A 20,489-nucleotide genomic window follows, 5' to 3' on the forward strand; every position below is an offset into this window, starting at 1 on the left:
TATTAGGCAAATTCAAATCTGCCAACTCAATGCTAGCCAAGAACCAAACTATCTATAGCGAAATAGTTAGGAACTACACAGTAACCAGACAAACTGACTTCCTTTCTTGGTGGTTCTTTGTGGAAGAGATGAGAGAAATAGGGTAGCCAAATACCAGTGGGAACATTTGGAGAAGATTTTCAAATTTTCTTCCTAACACAAGTTAGCCACAGAATAGTCACCTCATTCCCAGTTGCCTCATTAGGTTCCTGGGTGCTTTGCTTTCTGTGAGAAAAAACCCTACATCATTCCTCATTTCAGATGTAAGATGTCAGGTGAATATTTCCCACAAATACCTTAAGTTCATCATTACTGAAAAAGATTTCTCCCCAAAACTTTTAGTAATGAATGAGTACACAAACAACATTTGGATATTAATCCCATTGTGCAAGGATTTCCTGCAAAGTACCTTTAATGTGTTTGCATCAGCAGTAAGCATTAGGATGTACTAATTTTGGCACCATAAGTTAGGTGTGTAGCACTAAACAGACACCAAATCATCCCAACCAATATTTATCCATATGAATAGAAAAACTGAACAAAAACATAGTTCTGATAAAGGCTGCATTCACAATCCCAGTACAGTTTAATTTTTTCCACACTTGAGGGCTACCATTTAGGACTGTTTTGTTAATGATAAATAAAAACAAGAATCATTTAGAAGATAAAATATTTCACTGTTCTTTACTGCTATATATTAAATGTCTTGCTATATAAAATATACCCTCAACAAGTCAAAATATTTAAAACCAGTGTTTCAGATATCAAAAAACACAGCTATGTTACTGTTCAGCAACTCCATTCAAATAAACATAAGTATTGCATCCTCAAAAAAAAAAAGAAATTGCAGCTGAGGCAAATATTAGAAGTTTGTAATCTGTGCGTGTAAAAGAAACACACCGCTCTGCATACTTTAAGACTGTCAATCTGCTTCAATAACTTGAATCTGCCACATTTTCCTTCAACAGGTAAAGCACTCTACTGAGAATATAAAAAGTTATAAAAAGACAATCATAAAAGGATTAACTATTGGTAGGCATGTCAGCTTTCTTTTAATAAAAACAAAAATAGTCACTGTTATCTATTTAAATAAGTATCTTTTGTTATAGAGTGTTCCAGTTATTGAAAAAGGGCCCTTAAAAAACCCAACTGGCTACAGCTTTAAACCCTAGCCTCTTCCCCCTTAATACACATTTGAGGGAAAAATCAGTGTGCAAACTGGCAAAACAAATGCGGAGGAGAGGGGACTTCTTGAAATGATGTGCCCAATCAATTCTTGGTTTATTCTTTTACAATATCAACTTCCAAAAAGTAAAATAACCAAAGAAGTCTGAAAAATACACAAAACAGAACTTCATCTTTGCATTCCTTTCTAAATAAACACAAAAAGTATATACAGCATGTTTAATAATATGCAATATGCAAAAGCTTTGTGTTGCTGTTAGCAACATCTATACCCACCCACCCTCCTTATTCACAAGTGTACCTCTACTAAACACAATTACATCACTAAGCCTGTTAGTTTGAGAGGGTCTTAAATTTGTTAAAAATGGAAAATCTTTGTATAGGGGCTCCACTCGTTTGACTCGAGGTTATAGACTTCGACCGTATTCAGAAATTCATTGCCGTCAAATCCTCCTACTGCATAAATGGTGTTCCCTACAGTTGCAATCCCAGCATTGCTCCTTGGTGAAGTCATATTTCCCATCATCTTCCATTCATTTCTACTTGGATCATACAACTCCACACAACTGATGGCATGAGAACCATCAAAGCCACCACCTACAAACAGTTTTCCTAAAAGAGAAATGAGACAGGGTAAATCTAGAGAGGCTAATGTATAATAAAGGAAAAAACAAAAACAAAAACCAAAACCCTAGATCTGTCTTTTGCTAAAAAACCGGGTTAAGAAGAAACGCCTGTTCATTCTGTCAAAGATATTTATTAAATGCCCACTAATGTGTCAAGCACTCTCTAGAAGCTGGAGATACAAACAGAATGTGAGGGTACTTCAAAAAGTTCATGGAAAGACGTTTTCTTTTAATTCTATTTTTCCACGAACTTTCTGAAGTAGCCTTGTAAAATTGATGAAAACCCATTCCCACATGGAACTTAGGCATCTTTAAAGGGGGAGGGGAAGGGAAGGAGAAGGAGCAGCATCTAAACAAAGTACAATTCTCACACCAATTCTATGTAGTAGTTACTATTAATTACTACCACTTCACAGATGAAGAAACGAGACACAAGAAGGTGGACAACTTGCCTAAAGATGCAGCTACTAAGTGGCAAACCAGAACAATTCTATGCACTGGAATTTTTTATTCTATAAGAAATCCTCTATAAGAAAGATTTCAGATAATTGAAAAAGATTCTAGAGTTTTCTAACAGTATAAAACAGTGTTGGCACAGAAGTTTCTTCTGGAAAGAGTTATGACTTTTCAAATATACATGCAAGGCAGTTAATCGTTACTTTCTTTTTTTTTTTTAAAAGATGACCAGTAAGGGGATCTTAACCCTTGGCTTGGTGTTGTCAGTACCACGCTCAGCCAGTGAGTGAACGGGCCATCCCTATATGGGATCCGAACCCGTGGCCTTGGTGTTATCAGCACGGCACTCTCCCGAGTGAGCTACGGGCCAGCCCTGTTACTTTCAAATAGATAAAAAGTTAGCATTAAACATTCTGTAGCTTAAGAAAAATTTTATTACTGATTCTCAAATTCATTATTTCTCATATGACCATCACTTAGTCAACCTGCATCCATGTATCTGTAAAAGACGCTGACGAGGCTCACAGAAAGGTGAAAGATACAGGCCTACTGTGTCTATACACATAAGCTTTCACTAGTTGAACCATAAGCCTTCAACGAATTAACCTTTGTTCCAAAAACAATGCTAACTAAATTATTACAATTATATATAAGTAGACATTAAGTAAATCAATAAAATGGATATGAAAAGAAAGCTTTGTCTACATAAAACAAAGTTTAGTGCTTTGGAAAGACTTGTTAAAATAGTCGAAAGTTTTTGTTTCTAATTAGATATGGAGTAGACAATTGGAAAGACTAGGGATTTCTTTAAATTCTTGCTCTAAAGAAAGGGAAACTCAAAATCAAAGATAATACATTATGGGTATGGTTTATGGAAGAAAATGAACTTCATTAATTGCGCCCTTCAGAAATGGTGAATTAACATATTTATGTATCAAGTATTATGAGTCTGATTAGAAAAAACATCTCTAAAGGACAAACTGCCAATCCCTATTGCATCAGAAGAGATGGCTGCTTCTGAATTCTTAATTATACAAGTGTGTATTTATCATCATTAACATTTTCTTAGGATTTTACAACTAACTCTTGCCATTATGTACTCTTTACCTCTCTAAATCCCAACACTCACCGTCAAGAACAGCTACTCCAGCTCCTCGTCTAGCCACATTCATGGGTGCAATTAATGTCCAAGTGTTATTTTCAGGATTGTAACGTTCTACTGTGTTTAGACAATTCCAAGACTCTGCACCTCCAATTATGTACAAATAACCACCAAGCTCACAGACTGCAGACTGGTGTCTACCTATAAAATCAAGTCAAGCCAAGGTCACTACATCTCCCAAAGCTTTAAGTGTGTATTACATGCTGTTGATTCACACGTCTTTTTAAAACAAAAAACAACTTTAATGGGGAAAAATCAACTTACGAATGTTAAGAGGAGCACAGCTTGTCCATGACTTTGTTACAGGATCAAATACATCACAATTTTTCAGACCCTTTTGACCATATGGATCAGAGCCACCAACGATGTATAACTTTCCATTCAGAGCGCACACTCCTATGTAAGTGTAAAATATAGTCATATATGGACATTTATATTTAAATATATATATCTCAGAAGAAAAATATTCTTACCTGCATTACAACGGTTAGTTCTCAATTCTGGAACAGGAGTCCAGTCATCTATGTTTGGATCGTACATCTCTCCACAGCTCAGGTCATCTGAGTGGCCATTTGATCCACCTACCACATAGAGCTGGCCCTATGCCAAAAGTGAGAGATGAGAATTTCTGCTATTCTGAAGGTATAAGAAAAAAGTTAAACATGGGTTGCTTCGGCAACATAATGTGCTTACCATGAGTACAGCCATTTGAAATCGAGCTCTTGGTGTTCTCATGGGAGCAAGAAAGGACCAGTGATCTGTATGTGGATCATAGCATTCTACTGTTCGAAGACATTCCTCTCTGTTATAGCCACCTAGTAAAAGAACCAAAAAGATTTATGTTTAAAATACTAAATGGGACCCGGGTTTCTAATCCAGAATGGTTTAATATACACAATGAGAAAAAGTATTAAAACTTTTTAAGCACCCATTAGTTAATGTTTTAACTAAGTGCTTGTAATAGCTGAATAACATTCATTAGCAATTGCTTAGTCTTGGCATGAAATTTAGGAGAGAAAATTTTACCTACTTTATAATTTTTAAAAAGTTAGAAGAAACAGTGATTTGAAGATTAGGCATATTCAATAGTATTTGAAATTTCCTTGTTTTCTTGGAATGCCATGGAAAAGGCATATTAAACTCTTGTCTTCCAAAGTTTGCATGTCACAAGCAAGTGCAAATGCCTGTTTACAGACTTAGCCAGTTGAATGCTTCCGAAAAATCACTCATCCTTCTGTTCTTACCTGCAGCAATGAGTTTGCCATTCATTTCTGCTGTTCCCAGACCAGATCTTGCATACTGCATAGGAGACATAGGCTTTTCTATTAGCTCATCCGGATGCACCTCAAAGCTTAAACTCTTAATTAGTTTTGGAGTACTTGTTGGTGAGCTCTGTGGGCTGTTTCGACCATGAAGGAAAATTACACAGAATATACCATCCAGCACAGCCAGGCACAAGTAAGTGTTATCTGTAAACACAAGAGTTCCATGTTTATAATGCAATTATTATTACACTTTTGGGTGCTTTATAATCCTGAATTGGACTCCACAGTCTACAGACTGGAACAATCTGCTATTGTTTTCCAAACTTAATTGCTTCTGAGTTTTTTCCTCAAAGGGTTAATTTGAAAGTATTAAATTGACAACCCTCCTTCTTAAAAATAAACTGAAGATAATCTGGCAAGTGTCATATACTTACTTGAAGTTTTTTCTGAAGCAACGATTTTCCACTCATGCTTAGGACTTTGCACTGTGGCATTTGGAGAAGAGAGACATCCAGTGGAACTGCTACTTATCTGCTTATGGCCATTCTCACGGGGTGGCTTTTTCTGCAAAATCAAAAGGTAGCTACAGAAACCTAGCCAAAGACCACATCTGGTGTACCTCTGTTCCTGAGCTATTCCACAACACTGCAAAAACAGAGTATCCTTCTCTCATGTATGACATTTACAGAACACTAAATTTTAACACAAAACAACACTCTCCAATTGACACAAATACTAGCATGCTTCTCCATTTCATAATGAAACAACTACACCTACACAATTCACCTGGTCAGAAAAAGCTAAATTTAAACAATTCAAAAAACATGTTGCAGATCAGGTATCAGAATGATACCTTAATAGGGACAGGGAAAAAAAGAAAGACAAAAAACCAAAAAAACCCCAACCTATAATCCACATAAACTCGCATGTTTTTTATATTGTGTAGAATCTTCTAAAAGATGTTATAGATTAGAATGGCATGAATTAACTGAGAGAATACATTTAACCTGCCGTCTTCATAAAACTATCAAACCTAACTAAATTTTATGTACTGGTATTAGTCATACAATGCCAGCAAAAAGTGAGCAGCAACAGATCCATCCAGTCTCTCTCAAAGTATTTTACAGAACAAAGTAGCAATTACAAAAAACACAAAGTATATTTCTTTAGGGCTACCTTACAGATATTACAGAATGGTTTTCTAGATAAAACTACATCAAAACACAAAAAAGTAGTAATCAGAAATGAAACAACACTAAAAGTACCAAATATCCCCTAAAGTAGAACATACAGAAACGCTGAGAGAGAAGTTGGCATTTCCAAATGACTGTAAAGAACTACATACACATGTTCTCATGCACGAGTTTCCTTGGATGGCTTTCCTCCAATTACTTTAGCCCTTGATGCTTCCAAAGGATATGATCATATGGAATTGAAAGACTAAGGACTACCAGAAGAGAAATTGCCAAATGAACAGGTACCACCTTCAGTACTTGGCCAAGTCTGCTTATCCACTTATTCTGGTCCAGGGCCAGACCACATGGACAGATAAGATCTCTAGTGGAAATTTCTGCAGCTAGTGAAAGTTCAAAGCCATATAACAAGTAATAGAAAAAACATTTTGGTAGCTACATGAAGCTGTAAAAAAAAACTATGGGAAGTTAGGTCTGGTCCCTTCAGCAAGAATGGTTATAGCATATGCAGGCTATTTTGTGAAAAAGGCAGGGAACATAACATGTCAATGGTTATCATTACGTTCCATTGAGACATTTATTATGCACTTAGGTATTGTTAGGCACTTTATTCATACACTCTCTTTTAATCCAGTGAGGGTGATATTATCTATCCATTTTACAGATAAAATATTAAAACTCAGAAGATATGCACTGCTTAAGATAATACAGCTAAAATAAGGATTAGAAATTCTGAGAATAAAGCCCATTCTTCTTATACTATGACGGGTTATATCATAGTATAAAATTACTAAGAATAGAAAATAAGGTTAGAGATATCTAACCTTACCGGCTATTAGGAATTACAAGACACATAAAACCCTATCCCAATCTGTGGGAGGAAGGGGTCTAAAGTAGCACAGATGATACTTACATAAAGAGGTTTTACTGCAGTAAGAAAACCGTTTTAATGTACGGACTATAATTGAGGGAAAATAGATGTGAAAGAGAAAGGCACTATAACAATGAAGATTACTAGTGTTATAAAACTAACAAGCCTACTATAGAAATGTTGGTTAACTCCTTTATACATAAAAGAGATATCCCTAACCTTATTTTACATGACCTCCTAGGGAAGGATGGCACAGTTTACAATTCAGTCCTCCTCCAAACATTCTTCTCCTACCTTAGGTAGCTTTTACAAAATGATTAGATTCTGTCCTATCTTTACCTTTTTAAAAAAATTTTTGCCACACAGGGATCAAACCCTGGACCTTGGTGTTATCAGCACCACACTCTAAACAACTGAGCTAACCAGCCAGCACTGTTCTTTTTAATGGCTCCTTCTTAACGTCTTTTGTTATTCCTGAGGCCTGATGTGTGTCCCATCCTTTTTATTTTGGGATCTCTATTCACCACACCACATTCCACTAAGTTACACGTCAGAATCCCATTCATTCTCCAAATTCTTTCTTTTCCTTAATCTTCCTAATCCAAACAATCACTAAGACCTACTAACTCAATCTATATAAATATAAATGTCTATTTACGACATAAATATAGAAAAAAGAATCCATCCTTTCTCCTTCATGCCCTTAGATTAAACCCTCAACCTTTTCTTTTTTAAACCTGAACTACTGCTTGCAATAGTCTACAAATTAGTCTCACAAGCTTTAATCTACCCTCTGTGCCTGGTTATAAAAATAGGAAGATCCCAAGGCAACAATTTTGAGAAGTAAAAAACCACAAATCGATTGGGATCTCACAGCTCAGAGACTGCCACCTGATAGTTAAACCATTTGTCTAAAACATGATTATTAATAAATGTACAGATCTTTGCTGACTAGAAATATCATAATTTACCCAATCCTCCTATTGCTGTATTATTGCCCAGTTTTCCACTATTACTGAAACTGTGAAACACTATCTGTTCATATCACTCTACTCATCTAAAATTCTATGAAGGCTTCCCAGTGCCTATAGGATAAAGTACCCATTCAGGTAGCATTTACCTACTTTTCCTAGTCTTAGAAATGCAATTCCTTGCACAGATATTCCTTGCTATCTAATATATCTCCCTCTATCTGCTATGAAACTCCTCTAAATCCTCAAGACTGCTCAAATGTTGCCTCCTCTGTGAAATTTCCCTGGTTTCTTTCCTCTTATCTCCACTATGCCCTCCCCTTTAGGCCTTTTATAGATGCCTCTTACAAGTCTGTATAGTTTTGTACACTCTTATAAGGTCCTCGAGCAGAAACTCTTACTCATTTTTCTGTCTCCATACTGAACACTATGGCCTGCCACTTATGGGAACACATCCATTGCTTGTTTAAAATGTACATTAGAAATGTTAACTTAAAATGTTTAGACTTAGGAGGGAAAATATCCTAGATATTCAAAATGCACAAACACGAACAAAGTTCTCAACTAATTAAAACCCAAAAACTTTTTAGAAAATAAAGATACTCCACCACTATTGCCACAGGACACCACAGAGAGCTGATAACATAACCACATAGGTTACTACTGAGTCTACCATTGACCTAATTTTTAAAGAAAAATGTCCCTTAAATCCCAGTTATAACTTAACCCTCACAACTACAATGTTGAGTTAAAGGACAAATAAAAATAATACATATTGTATGACAATTTATATAAATTTCAAACATAGGAAAACTAATCTATTGTGTCAGAAGTTATAATAATGATTTCCTTTGAGGCAGTGTAGGGCACTGACTGGCAAGGGGCAAGAAGGCTTCCAGGATGCTAGACATCTTCTCTTCTTGACCTGGGCAGTGTTTACACTGGTGGGTTTGCTTGTTAATGCTTACGATTTGTGTTCTTTTCTGTATGTTATTTGTCTGTAAACTAAAAAAATTTATACCTGAGATGTTTGTTCTCTATTAATTGTTGACAATGTGTCTAAGTATGTATTTACCCACTAAAGGTAGGGGAAAAAATGAAATTGGATTTTTTAAAAGGCAAAGTAACTCATTTAATCAGCACAATAAACTATGCTATGTTTTAATTTGTTTTGCTCAAAAATGTCTAGACCAAGTTGTAACATATGATCAACCACTTTTAAGTTTATTACACTGTATAGTCCATCAATTTCAAGTAATAAGAGAGCTCAGAAATTAAAGAAACATCCAAAATTTCTTCCATAGCCATCAACAACTCAGGAGTCCCCTGCACCATTTTTTTTAAATGGGGTCTGAGTCATACCTGTTACAAACTACTATATTTCATAATCTAACCAAAATAACAAATAATTTATACATTGCTTCATTTCACTGGCCCTTTTTCTTACTACTTGTAAATCCTACTTTATGAGGAAAAAAATCTAAATGGGGTTTCCTAATTTGTTAATTTCATGTGGCAAAAATGCTAATAACTCTAAGATATGCTTGTTTTCCCCCAAAAATGTTTCTGTCCAGTTATACCAATGAAATTTGTTGTTTCCTTTATTAAAGGAAAATATAAGTATGCTATAAAATTCTCTAGTCAAATTTTAACCTGGGGTTACCTCAGACTGTGCAATGTGTACCTGCACAAACTGAATGTGGTCATCATCACTGCCAAACACCTCAGCCTGTCCATCTAGTAGGTTCCCATCAAGCAGCTTGTGATCAGCTGAGTAGTACAAGGTTTGAACCTGCAAAACAGCAACAGAACACCCATGTGGCTACTGTCACCATGGCTACTCCGCTAGTATGCAGATTACACAAACGCCTCAAGGTAACCTCCAGTGTGCTTCTTGACATCTTACTCTGGCAGGATCCCGAAGTAAAGAAAAATATGTGTCATGGTAGTAAAAATTTAAAAACCAAAAACCAAAAACCAAAATAAATACAAAATCTTCTAATACTGGCTGAAGAGTCCTTGGCTTGATTGGCTTGAAAGAAATCTTCATTTTTTTCATAGCTTCTACTGTATAGCATTTAGAAAAAAAGGCACTAGTACAATATATAAACTCTTAAAGAATATACATATTTACAGTAAAATACTGGATATGGTTTACACCTTTGAAGTTAAGTGGTCTGATTTGCATAAACATATTTCTGTCCTGTAGGCAATTTCAGGAAAAACAGATAAAGAAAACAAATGCAAAAATTAAAGCAAGCTGTAGAGATATCTTCCTTGAAAGATGCAAACACATAGCTAATGCATCTGATTTTCAAGTGGGAAATCATATAGGATTTAAGGATCATCTGTTGGCCTTTTTAGAACATAATGACAGTATTTTTAGAAGTATAACAGATCTGGTAAGCCTTTATTAACTCTGAAAGGCTTAAGTGGAGTAACTCAAGGTTACTGCACAGCTCCACCTGCATAATTTTTAATTCCCACCATTTCTCCATCAATTTTGTTTTTCTTGTGTATTTTTTAAAAGTAGCCCAAGTTTTTCTTGTGTATTTTTTAAAAGTAGCCCAAGTTAAGTGAGTGACTATATGTATGAACAACACCATTGAAAAACACAAAACTTTAAAGATAACAATCCTGTAAAGGAGTAAACACCATTAAATCATCATCGTTCTCTGCCCACAGCGGATTTTTCTTAGGAGAACTGGGGCAGGACTGCTGCTTCTTTACGTGTCAATACACTTGAGGTTTCTTCTTGTTTCTTCAGTCTTGGGTATCCTAGTTTTGTTAATAAACCTATGGGGAGATAAATCAATGGGGAGGAACAACCATTAGAAGCTTTTACCTACTTGTCAAATTTAAAGCAAAATCCTGTGAAGAAAAATTAAGAATCTACAGTACAGAAAATTTCAGTACCACCTCCCATTTCTAAAGCAAATTACATGCTACTTTAAAGAAGGTTAACAGCACATAATAAGCAAAGAAATAAAAAAAAGAAAAGCAGAAGACCAAACTGAACAGTTCATTCAGCTCACCTGGACACCCCCCCTGTTTCTCAGCTTAGGGGTACCTATAGCAAAATTTAAATTCTTTAGGGTCATGGTTATAAAATAAAAGTGAAAGGGAATCCTTCATGTTATAGCAAAATAATTTTTAAGAACTGTTGAATCCCATTTACTTTAAAACTAACCTCTTCCATCAGCTCTTCCAGACTGTCTCCATTCTCCCAGATGCTACGCTGTACCCAGTTGATTACCTTTGTGTACAGTTTGCCATTGCTGGGCAAGCAAACATTATCTTCAAGTATGACCTCCAACTAGAGTTGGGGGAAAAAAAAAGACACATGGATCAATGTTGAGCTTCTAGTTCTCAGCTTAATTCTCAATTTCATAATAAAGCTGTCATAGATGCGCAGTTGCACTCCATACATTTACTCTAATTTGTAAGGAAGCCAGTAACCAAAACTAAAGAAACCCATTACAATGGTAAGAATAACAATATAATTTGAATATATTATTGTTTTCATAACTATTACTCAGTTGCTTGAAACAAGGACAAAGATTCCATGCCTGGAACTAGGTAGCAGAAATCTGTTTATAAATTTGACTCCTTACCTTTAGCCGAGGAAGCTTAAGAAACTCCTCCTCTTCTGAAATTTGTAACAAATGTTCCTGAATATAAGCATCAACCTTATTCAACAAACGGGAGTCTCCCATACAACTTGCAAAATTTCGGTAAGAGATACAGCTGGTAACATCCATTCTAGATAGTAAATAGTCACCACAAACCTTGGAAAAGAAATACACAAATGCCAATATTCATATATGTTTTATTCAATAAATGTTTAATGTTCAATATGTAAGCACTATGTGAACATATAAAGATGAAGCAGAAACCACTCTCTTGATACAAGACTTAACAGTGGGAATAATACATGTACAAATGATAACATCAAAGAATGCCATACAAACATGGAAGGTGTTTAAGGAGAGATGCAACAAATTGAAATGCTATGTAGGTTCAGATAAGATTTTCAACTAGAATAATTAAATAAGGCTTCATGAAAGGTAATAACTGAATTCTACAGGACAGATGATGTTGATGTTGAGCACAGATAGGAAGTAGGGAAGACGCTGCAAACAATTTAGTTTGGCTGGAACAAAAGATAAGACAACTAGGAAATAATTCTGGAAAAATGGGAACTACATTAGAGAGAACCTGGAATGCTAAACTCAGCGACATGAGCTGTAAATCACAGGAGTTTTGAGCAGAGGAGTGGCATTACAGAAGGGCCAGCAAACCAAACTTTTTCTTAAAGGGCCAAAGTATTTTATGCTTGTGGGCCATATTGTCTATCGTAAGTACTCAACTCTGTCACTGTAGCTGGAAAGCACCCATAGATCATAAGTACACATGGTTGTGTTCCAATGAAACTTTAGAAAAACAGGCAGCTGGCCTGTGGCCAACAGCTTATTGACATCCCCTGCCCCCACAATAGAGGATTAAATGCCCTTTTTTCTATGAATTATTTAGCACTTCTCACTGGCATTAAATTCTAGAAGGAATACTTTTAAGAGGAACCCAGTATAAGAGAACAAAGAATTGAGAACATAAGTTATGTGATTAACTCTTGAGAAAAACAGACAAATACTTTAGTTCATGCTATCAGAGACTGACACAGCTACCTCCCCAGAGAAGACTGTTGAAAGAGCAAGACTTTCACCCAAATTATCTTACTGAGAGGAAATGTGATCTTGGTGCATTATTATAGCCTAACGATTAATATATTCAGTTCTCTGGAGGGTGGGGGGAGGAGATATGTCAAGTTCTTGAGACTAACAAAATATTTTGACAAATTCTGCATTCTGATTACACAAAATAAAACTCCCGAGTAATAGTTATTCTTATATATTACTTCTGATACTCTACCTGCTTTACTCGGTCCATCTTCAGCTTTTTCGCTGCAGAATAAACATCTTTAACTAATTCCTTATCGGCTTTCAACCTATATATATAAAAAAAGTTCTTTGTCATTTATAATACCAAGGCCTTAAAACACAGATAATTAATTTAAATATATTTAGAGAGACCTGCAATTTCCTGATGATATTCCCTAATTATACGGTTTACTTCTAAGTACTTACTGTGCAGTGTAGGCATAATTCAACAAGACTTCAACAGCTTCTGGATTGAGATCATCGAATTTAACATGAGAAACTCCATGAGAATCACTATCACTGTTAAAGATTTCAAATAAATAGGGACTGCAGCAAGCCAGTACTGCTCTGTGTGCTAACATCTCATGGCCACAGACCTGAAATTATGAAGAATTAAAATTAGAAGTATTGTGGACTATGTACTTCTCTAGCTAATTACCACATCAGACTCCTTTATCTTACATTTCTAGATAAAGCATTCTCTTTAAAAGTCATTGCATATAGTCAAATGCCTATTAAAAACAAGCAAATCTAAGAAATTTATGGCTTTTACTAATAAAAGGCCAATTCTATCAAGTTTCTAATTAAGTTTTAAATACCTGAAGTCGAACGTCACAGAACTGGCCACTTTTCCTCAGAGCATTTAATTTGGCAACAGAAGACTCAATAAAATTTTCATCTTCAAACATCAAATATCCATTGGGAATCATTTTTCCTTATAAATTTGGCTAAAACAGCAGAAAGCTGAATTACTTTACTTGTAAATGATGGTTTTTAAAATTATATTTTAAAGAGTAATACAATATCTTTATTCTCAAATTTCATCCCATCAACAACACAAAAAGTTTTATCACAAAAACTTGAGTGAAACAACATTGGCGTTGAATGTCCAAGTCTTTGTACCCCATACTTCGGTCATAAGTTTTTAAGGATTCATATAGTCGTGGGTATCTCAATTTTGGCCAAGTTTCCTTGCCTGTTAGCAAATTCATCTTAAAGGGAAGGAAATGAAACATTGTCCTGCTCAAACCCATATAATGAGCAACCTAAAAGCATGGAAGGATGTGAAGTAGCCATCACATATTTGGATTTGGGCTGCTGTCATTCCTTTACTCACAAATGGGAAAAGCTATATCCCAAACCTACTCTTTTTCAGTTTCCTTAAAGGAACACCAATCTGATTCTTATTTCTCAAAATTATATATAATCAAGATTTAGATGTGGAAAATAGTCTAACTTCATCCTCTGTTGCCTAAAACACACGCTTAAAAGTCTGGTGAGTGTAGTCACTGTATTTGCCAAATGATTTTTACAAATGTTTTAAAACATACAAGGTAGGGAGATTTAAAAAGATGAACTTATATATTCTGTTCCCTTTGGAAGTTTCATATATTCTAAATCACTTATAAGATCACATAATAGAAACTTATGTTCTTTACAAACGTTTGCATTTCATCTTTAAACAACTGCCTAATGACTACACAGAATGCATCATTAAAAAGCAATAATAGGAGATTTCAGTTTAAAGTAACTGATTTAAAGTCAAAGTTTACAGAAAGGAATTTGAAAATGTTTTTCATATCTATATTCAAATGATTACTGATTTCACTACCTTTTAAAAAATAATGAAAGGCTGTTACTGTACTCAACACAGTCTTCAGAAAAACAATGTGTCTTAATGCTGGACTAGGCACTTAATATTCACTTACCTACTATACTGGTGAGGAATGTATTTCTGGGAACTCTTAAATAATCCAAGGACAAAGAAGTGTTAAAACGCAGCACTTAGTCAAGGTGGTTGAAGTGAAGGTAGATGTCTTAAGCTCTAATGGTGATTCCAAATCTATCAGGCTTGAAAATGATGTAATCAAGTCCTTAAAAGCTATAGACATGAATTTCTTCTGTGATAATGATGCATCATAATCTGTAAATGACAAATTTAAGTTAGATACTGTATACAGAATGATCAAAGACTGTCACTAACCTAGGTAGAGTAGAGCAAACAAAACAAGTCCTCATCTTAAGAGATTTTGAGGTAAGTAGGAAAAATATTCACACTACATAAAAAAAAAGAACCCAAATACAATTATATATAAACATTTTCCACTTAACTTCCAACAACTCAGGTGATCTTAAAAAAAAAAAAAATTCTTCCCCAGAGGGCAGAAGCTAATTACTTATTAAGTGGGGTATGCATCCACAAAAATTAGAGAACAAATATAAATATTAGTTAACTCTAATATTCTTTTCTGTTAGATTCCAGCTAACATGCAAACATGTGATCTGTTTTTAAGAGCCAGCAAGTAACCTTTGGGCATTATTCCCAAACTTGTATATAATGTTACAAACCAGATATACTGTTCCCCAAAATGTGCTCTGCACTTCCCAGCCTCTGTACCTTTGTTCAAGTTGTTCTCTCTTCCTGGAACACCCTAAACCCAACCTCCACCTGATGAAATCTTATAGTCATAGGACCTCTGTCAAATCCCCCCCGTTGGAAAGTAGTTTCTCCCCATCCTCCGCATACAGAAACCCTCTGAAAGCTATGCATGATCTTCCAGCTGGTCTGTACGTACCTAATTATCTTCCTTGATTAAAGGCCCCATGAAGCAAAGCCTCTGTCTTGTTCATGTTTTGTATCCATCTCATCCCCCCCACCACGACTAGCCTAAAAACTTGAACATAAAGAGTAATTTGTTGAAATACACAAAAGGGAAAATATCAATGCCTGTGGTTTGCATGATCATTTTTCTCATATACAGTAATAAAATACCAATGGGATAATTCTGATTCAAACCAAATTTCAAGGCAATCAGTCCTTACCTATTCTTTCTCCCTCATTTTCCTGTCATCAATTACTAGTGTCAAATTCAGATGGCACTTTTCTTTTTCTCCTTTTTTTTTTTTTGGTGTCTGGCCCATACAGGCGTTGAACCATGGCATGGATCTTGGTGTTATCAGCATGCTATAACCAACTGAACTAACTGGCCAGCCTGATGGCACTTATTTTTAATCACTTAAACTGCTATTATTACACCATTGTTTAATTCAGGAAACCAGAACTAAATAAGAAATTACTTGAAATATATGCATACTTTTAAAAATGGACATCTTAAAATAACATCAATTTGCCTTAACATCAATCAAACCCTCGATTCTAACAATTATGTCAAAGTGAATAATCACTTACCTCAGGACTCCACTGAAGGCCAGTCCAGTTCTAATTCAACAAACGTACTGTATAAAGTTCAAAATGTGCACAAGCTGCAAGACAGCTGGATCCTGTAAGCCCTAACTAATTTCTCCATAATTTAGGTTTCATTTCATGGAAACCCGAGTATTCCAACCCAGGTTAGAATTGCTGTCCATGCTTACCCCTGAATCAAAACTATATCATACCATTATGTAATATCGATTCTTTCTGCTCTATACTTTCATCAACGTTAGTTAATTCAGCTTTTCTTAAGAAACAGATGTTTGCTAAATACACACAATTCTACGTACACAGAGAAAACACTACCCTAAAGAAACTTGCAAACATTTTCAGCCAAGACCTGGCTCAAACTAAGAAAATCTTTGTATAAATGGTATATGCTGAGGTGGCCAACTCACAGGCATAGTTGGCAACTCCTCACTTCAGTTCCATAAGACACTCTTGAAACAAGAGTGAAGAGGAAGGAAACCCCCACGCAAATTATGTTGCTGATTAAAATACATCCTTTGAGAACCAAAATAATTCTAATATGGAGACTTATAAATATTTCAAAGTTTGACCAGTTTTATTCAGAATTCATTTGTAACCTTGTCTTGATCTAACCAAGAGTAAAAATGTCTATATTATATTCGACAAATTGGCTGTTTTACCTTAAACTTATTTTGGGGAAAAAAACAAAAACAAAAACAGATGTTTAAAATTACTACAGGCCTTTCGGAAAAAACACTGGAGAATTTTTGGAGCAACTTTTGTCTTGGCAAACAAGTTTTGCAAGAGAATGAATGCTATGTTTAGGACTTGATTTTAGTACATCAAGGCCTTAATATGAACCTCATCTCTTTAATATCTACTGATCAGTACAACTCTACTTGAGTTTAAATGCTAACCCAAGTCCGTCTGGATATCACTTAAGTTAATGCAAACTTATCTTATCTGATTACTGTCCTCATACGCTATGTCTCTTCTCTCTCCCACCCCAAAGTTTGAAGGGGGTCAAATCAACTCCTGCCTGCAAAACCATGTTCTGAAAGTTCACATTCACGTTCATTAAAGTAAGCTTGGGTAAATCAAGAGTTTTAAACTATCCCTGAAATGCACAGATTTTATTTGGTCTGTAAAATTCAAGCACAATAACTAGTGGAATAAAAAAAGGGGGGGGGGTGTTCTTTGAAAAGCCAAACCAAGAGCCCAATATCCCAGAGTCATATACTCTTATATGAGTATAAAACTTAGGATTTTATGTGGTATTTAAATATACTTTAATCCACTTTTTAAATTATAATTAGGGTCAAAAAATATATTCCAAAAGTACAATATATTTTAGCTCCTTAGTATGGCCAGTGCAAGAAAGAAACAGGAGATTCACAAGTGGGTAATTAATCTGCTTTAGTAATAACCAGAAGTTCACAAGTTACCACAGGTCAGAAAGATTAGCTTAACAAATACAATTCAAGAGGTCTTATCAAAGAGCTGTAGAAAATGTAGGCACAATATGGCCTCCCCCAAATTCTTCTCTGACCTTCAGAAAGAGCAGGATAAAATGTTATCAAAACCTCAAGGCAAATTACAAATATTTAAGCTTTAAGGCAATCTTCTAAGGGCAGTCAACCTATACAAAGTGGCAATTAACTCCATTTTTAATGGAGAAACTTTGTTAATAACAAAGTAAATCAATAGATCTTTTTAAAACCAGAAGTTATAGCTTCCCAATGTCATCTTTAAAACCACTATTGCCATTCATCTACATCAAAACTCACCAAACTCACTTGTTCCATGCTTTTAGCCCCATAGCTGTGTAATGATTTCATGACAACACAAACATCTGTGGCACCAAACATATGGCTGGCACAAACTAGAATGGAATGCTTTTTACAATGGAGTTAACACAATTCCCCCAGCTGTGAACACTTCACAGACCTGGCCAGAAAGACAGATAAACGAAGCAGTGAAAATAGCTTGAACAAAAGGGGGAAAAAACGTATGACAGCACATATATTCCAGAAGCTGCAGTTATTTTGGTTTTAATTGATTGCAGATTTGCAGGATGCATATGGTAAATAGGAGAGAAAGTAAGAGAGACTAATTCTAAGGGTTAAACAATGCTAAGTATGGAGAACCGTTGAAGAATTTAAGCGAGCAAGCACAGGGCATTCTAGCAGAAATGTCTGGGGGAAATGGGTAAAACATGGAAGCAGGGCAATTAAGTGAAGATTCTGTACATCCACGCTTAGTCCTTAACCAAGGCAGTAAGGACTTAAGATATTTTAGTTTAGATGGGTGGCACCATTATCAAAATCAATATCAAAATTAAGAATTCCGAGAAGCATAACATAGGGTTGTTTTTAGTTTGCTGCATGGAGGAAGATAGAAAGGAAGGAAGAATTTGGTTTGGGAAGTTGTATGCTGAAGTTCTGATTGGGCATTCAGGTATAGGTTTAGGAACATTTACAAGGTGGTAAGTGAAATTTAAGATAAACATGTATTTTCTGTGGTTCTAACAAAACCCCAGAATACTCCCTTATTCATAACACCTCAATTTACACTTGGGTACAACACATGGTGGGGGATCCCCAACCTTTAAGAATTCCTACCTGCAGGATCTGACTATACAGTCACACTACTAAAATGTCGATTAAATGATTTTTTTAGGGGTACTTCATCTTGGTATCAATGATAAAGGTATTTGCCTAACAGGAAAACATTTAAATTAACAAAACGTTTGCAAAACCACATTCAATTGCCATCTAATATCTTTCAAACAAGAAAAACAAAACCCCACCTTCCACAAGCAAGTAACCAAAAAGACAGTAACATAAAACTAAGACTAAAGCCTGAAATGCTTTGTCTTGGGGATAAAAGAAATACAGAACTACAAATTAAGACAATGTGTATAGAAATTAATATCTATTAATTAACTAAAGGTTTCCTCTATTAGGAAAATACAGAAGGAAACCATTTCAGTCTCTCCTTGGTCAGTGGCTCAAGTCCACTTTACCTCCAATTACCAAATTATAGACGATTGATTAAGTATGAAACCAGTTCTCGATCCAATCCTAAAGTCAGTGCTTACCTCATGTCCAGATTTACAAATCCTACTCCTTCCTCTTTAAGACAGAAGTTTCAGCAGAATTTAGCCCGAAACTATACATCAGTATTTTGTCATTTTTAAAATCAACCGCCGGTGCTAGTATTATTAAAAGAAAATATGACCTGTAGTAGTCTAGTCCATGCTGTACTCGTTCAACTGGTAAGAGTAGTACTAGGGTTGTCACTCATTACCAGGCAAGGAGATCACAACACACAAGAACTCAAAGAACACCATCACGGACAGCAGACATTAGGAAACAAAAGTGCGCCGTTCAGGCCATCTCATTTCTTCTTGTTTGAAATGTCAGCAGGCTCAAACCTCGCCACCGATTCCTTTCATCAAAAAGTGGCGAGCGCCCCAGAGTGACCGTCCGGCCCCGCAGCCCCAGGCCCTGCTCCCCCCGCGGCCAGGCCTGCGTCCACTCGGCAGACCCGGAGGCGAGGCGCCAGCGCCCGCACACCCCCGCCCGGGATTGGCCGGCCCCGCAGTCATTCAGCGCCGACACGTCAGGGCAGCTGCTCCCTCCCTCCTCCCGCCCCCTTCTCCCCGCGCTTGGCAAGAAAAGCGGGCAACGTGGAGCGGGAACAAAGGACCCCGCGGCCCACGGGGCTCGGTGCCACCCCACTCCAGGCTCGGGAAACCAATGCGGCCCGGCGCCAGCTCCCCGCGCACACGCGCCAGGTTCGGGAAGGTCTCACAGAGAGGAGTCCAGACCCCGGGCTTACCCAGCGCGAACAGAGATTCCCGCGCCCTCCTTCCGGAGGGCACCCCGCCTCGCGACGCCCTGACTAGGCCCACAGAGACCCCTAGAGCAAAAACCTCTTCCCCTTTCCATCCTGCCTCCCCTGCCCCGACGTAGAGAAGGCACTCGAGCCTCCGCGCTCGCCGAGGCGGCCGTCGCCGGCCCTCGGCCACCAGCGCGACCCGGCAACCATGGCAGCGCCAGAAGCGCGCGGCCCGCGCAGCGCCGGCAGCTTGGGGCGTCCTCCCCCCAGACCAGGACACCGCTCCGCGCCTCCCGCCCGCCTCCCGGCCGCCCGCGCCAGCTCCTCGTCCCAGATTCCGGCCGCACCCTCGGCCTCGTCCGCTGCCCGTAGAATCAGCGTGTATTACCTGGTTCATCTCTGAAGAGGTGGAAAAATTCATCTCTGGAGCTTCGATGGGAAGCAGGAGGAAGCGGGCGGGAATCGGCCCAACGGAAAGCGCCTCGAGGCGGCGGCGGGGAGGGAGCGATCGAGCGGGAGGACAGGCTGCCAGTCCGCGGAGATTGCGAGGGTTCGAGGGGACTGGCTCGCTCGCTGGCACTGCCTCGTCGAAGCAGCAGGAAGACAGACTGCGCCGAGCAGCCCCAAGCAAGCGACCGACCTCCACTCGCGTCCGGGAGATACTGCCTCCACCCCGCCGCCCGCTCCCGCCGCACCCCCTCGCACGTCACCACGTGCGCCGCCGCCGCCGCCAACGCCTCTCGGCCCGCTTCCGGCT

The 20,489-nt window shown here is 37.4% G+C and overlaps 1 protein-coding gene across 4 annotated transcripts; it reads right to left on the reverse strand.

The window, feature by feature from the left end:
- Positions 1-413: 413 nt before the first annotated feature.
- On the reverse strand, positions 414-20,399 carry IVNS1ABP (influenza virus NS1A binding protein). 4 transcript variants are annotated; one of them, XM_063106165.1, is made up of 15 exons: positions 20,121-20,399; positions 14,415-14,629; positions 13,305-13,433; positions 12,913-13,082; positions 12,698-12,773; positions 11,383-11,556; positions 10,959-11,084; positions 9,453-9,560; positions 5,168-5,297; positions 4,713-4,937; positions 4,162-4,283; positions 3,942-4,068; positions 3,733-3,864; positions 3,436-3,609; positions 414-1,836 (listed from the first exon to the last, which is right to left on the reverse strand). In XM_063106165.1, the coding sequence occupies exons 3-15, from the start codon at positions 13,413-13,415 to the stop codon at positions 1,583-1,585; spliced, it is 1,929 nt and encodes a 642-aa protein (XP_062962235.1). In that variant the 5' UTR covers positions 13,416-13,433; positions 14,415-14,629; positions 20,121-20,399; the 3' UTR covers positions 414-1,582. The 4 variants fall into 4 exon arrangements, with proteins under 4 accessions (XP_062962235.1, XP_062962237.1, XP_062962236.1 ...); XM_063106167.1 differs by lacking the exon at positions 20,121-20,399 and adding an exon at positions 19,733-19,753; XM_063106166.1 differs by lacking the exon at positions 20,121-20,399 and adding an exon at positions 18,990-19,047.
- Between the last annotated feature and the right edge of the window lie 90 nt (positions 20,400-20,489).

This window comes from Cynocephalus volans, chromosome 8 (assembly GCF_027409185.1).
Source record: "Cynocephalus volans isolate mCynVol1 chromosome 8, mCynVol1.pri, whole genome shotgun sequence".
NCBI lineage: Eukaryota > Metazoa > Chordata > Mammalia > Dermoptera > Cynocephalidae > Cynocephalus > Cynocephalus volans.

Bases quoted from the DNA above. Each gene is read 5' to 3' on its own strand.
- IVNS1ABP (XM_063106165.1), bottom strand. From the start codon at position 13,415: ATGATTCCCAATGGATATTTGATGTTTGAAGATGAAAATTTTATTGAG. The intron at 11,085-11,382 runs GTAAGGAGTCAA...CCCCAACTCTAG, and splicing joins TTAAGCTTCCTCGGCTAAAG to TTGGAGGTCATACTTGAAGA. The intron at 5,298-9,452 runs GTACACATTGCA...TTGATTTTGCAG, and splicing joins ACCACATTCAGTTTGTGCAG to AAAAAGCCACCCCGTGAGAA.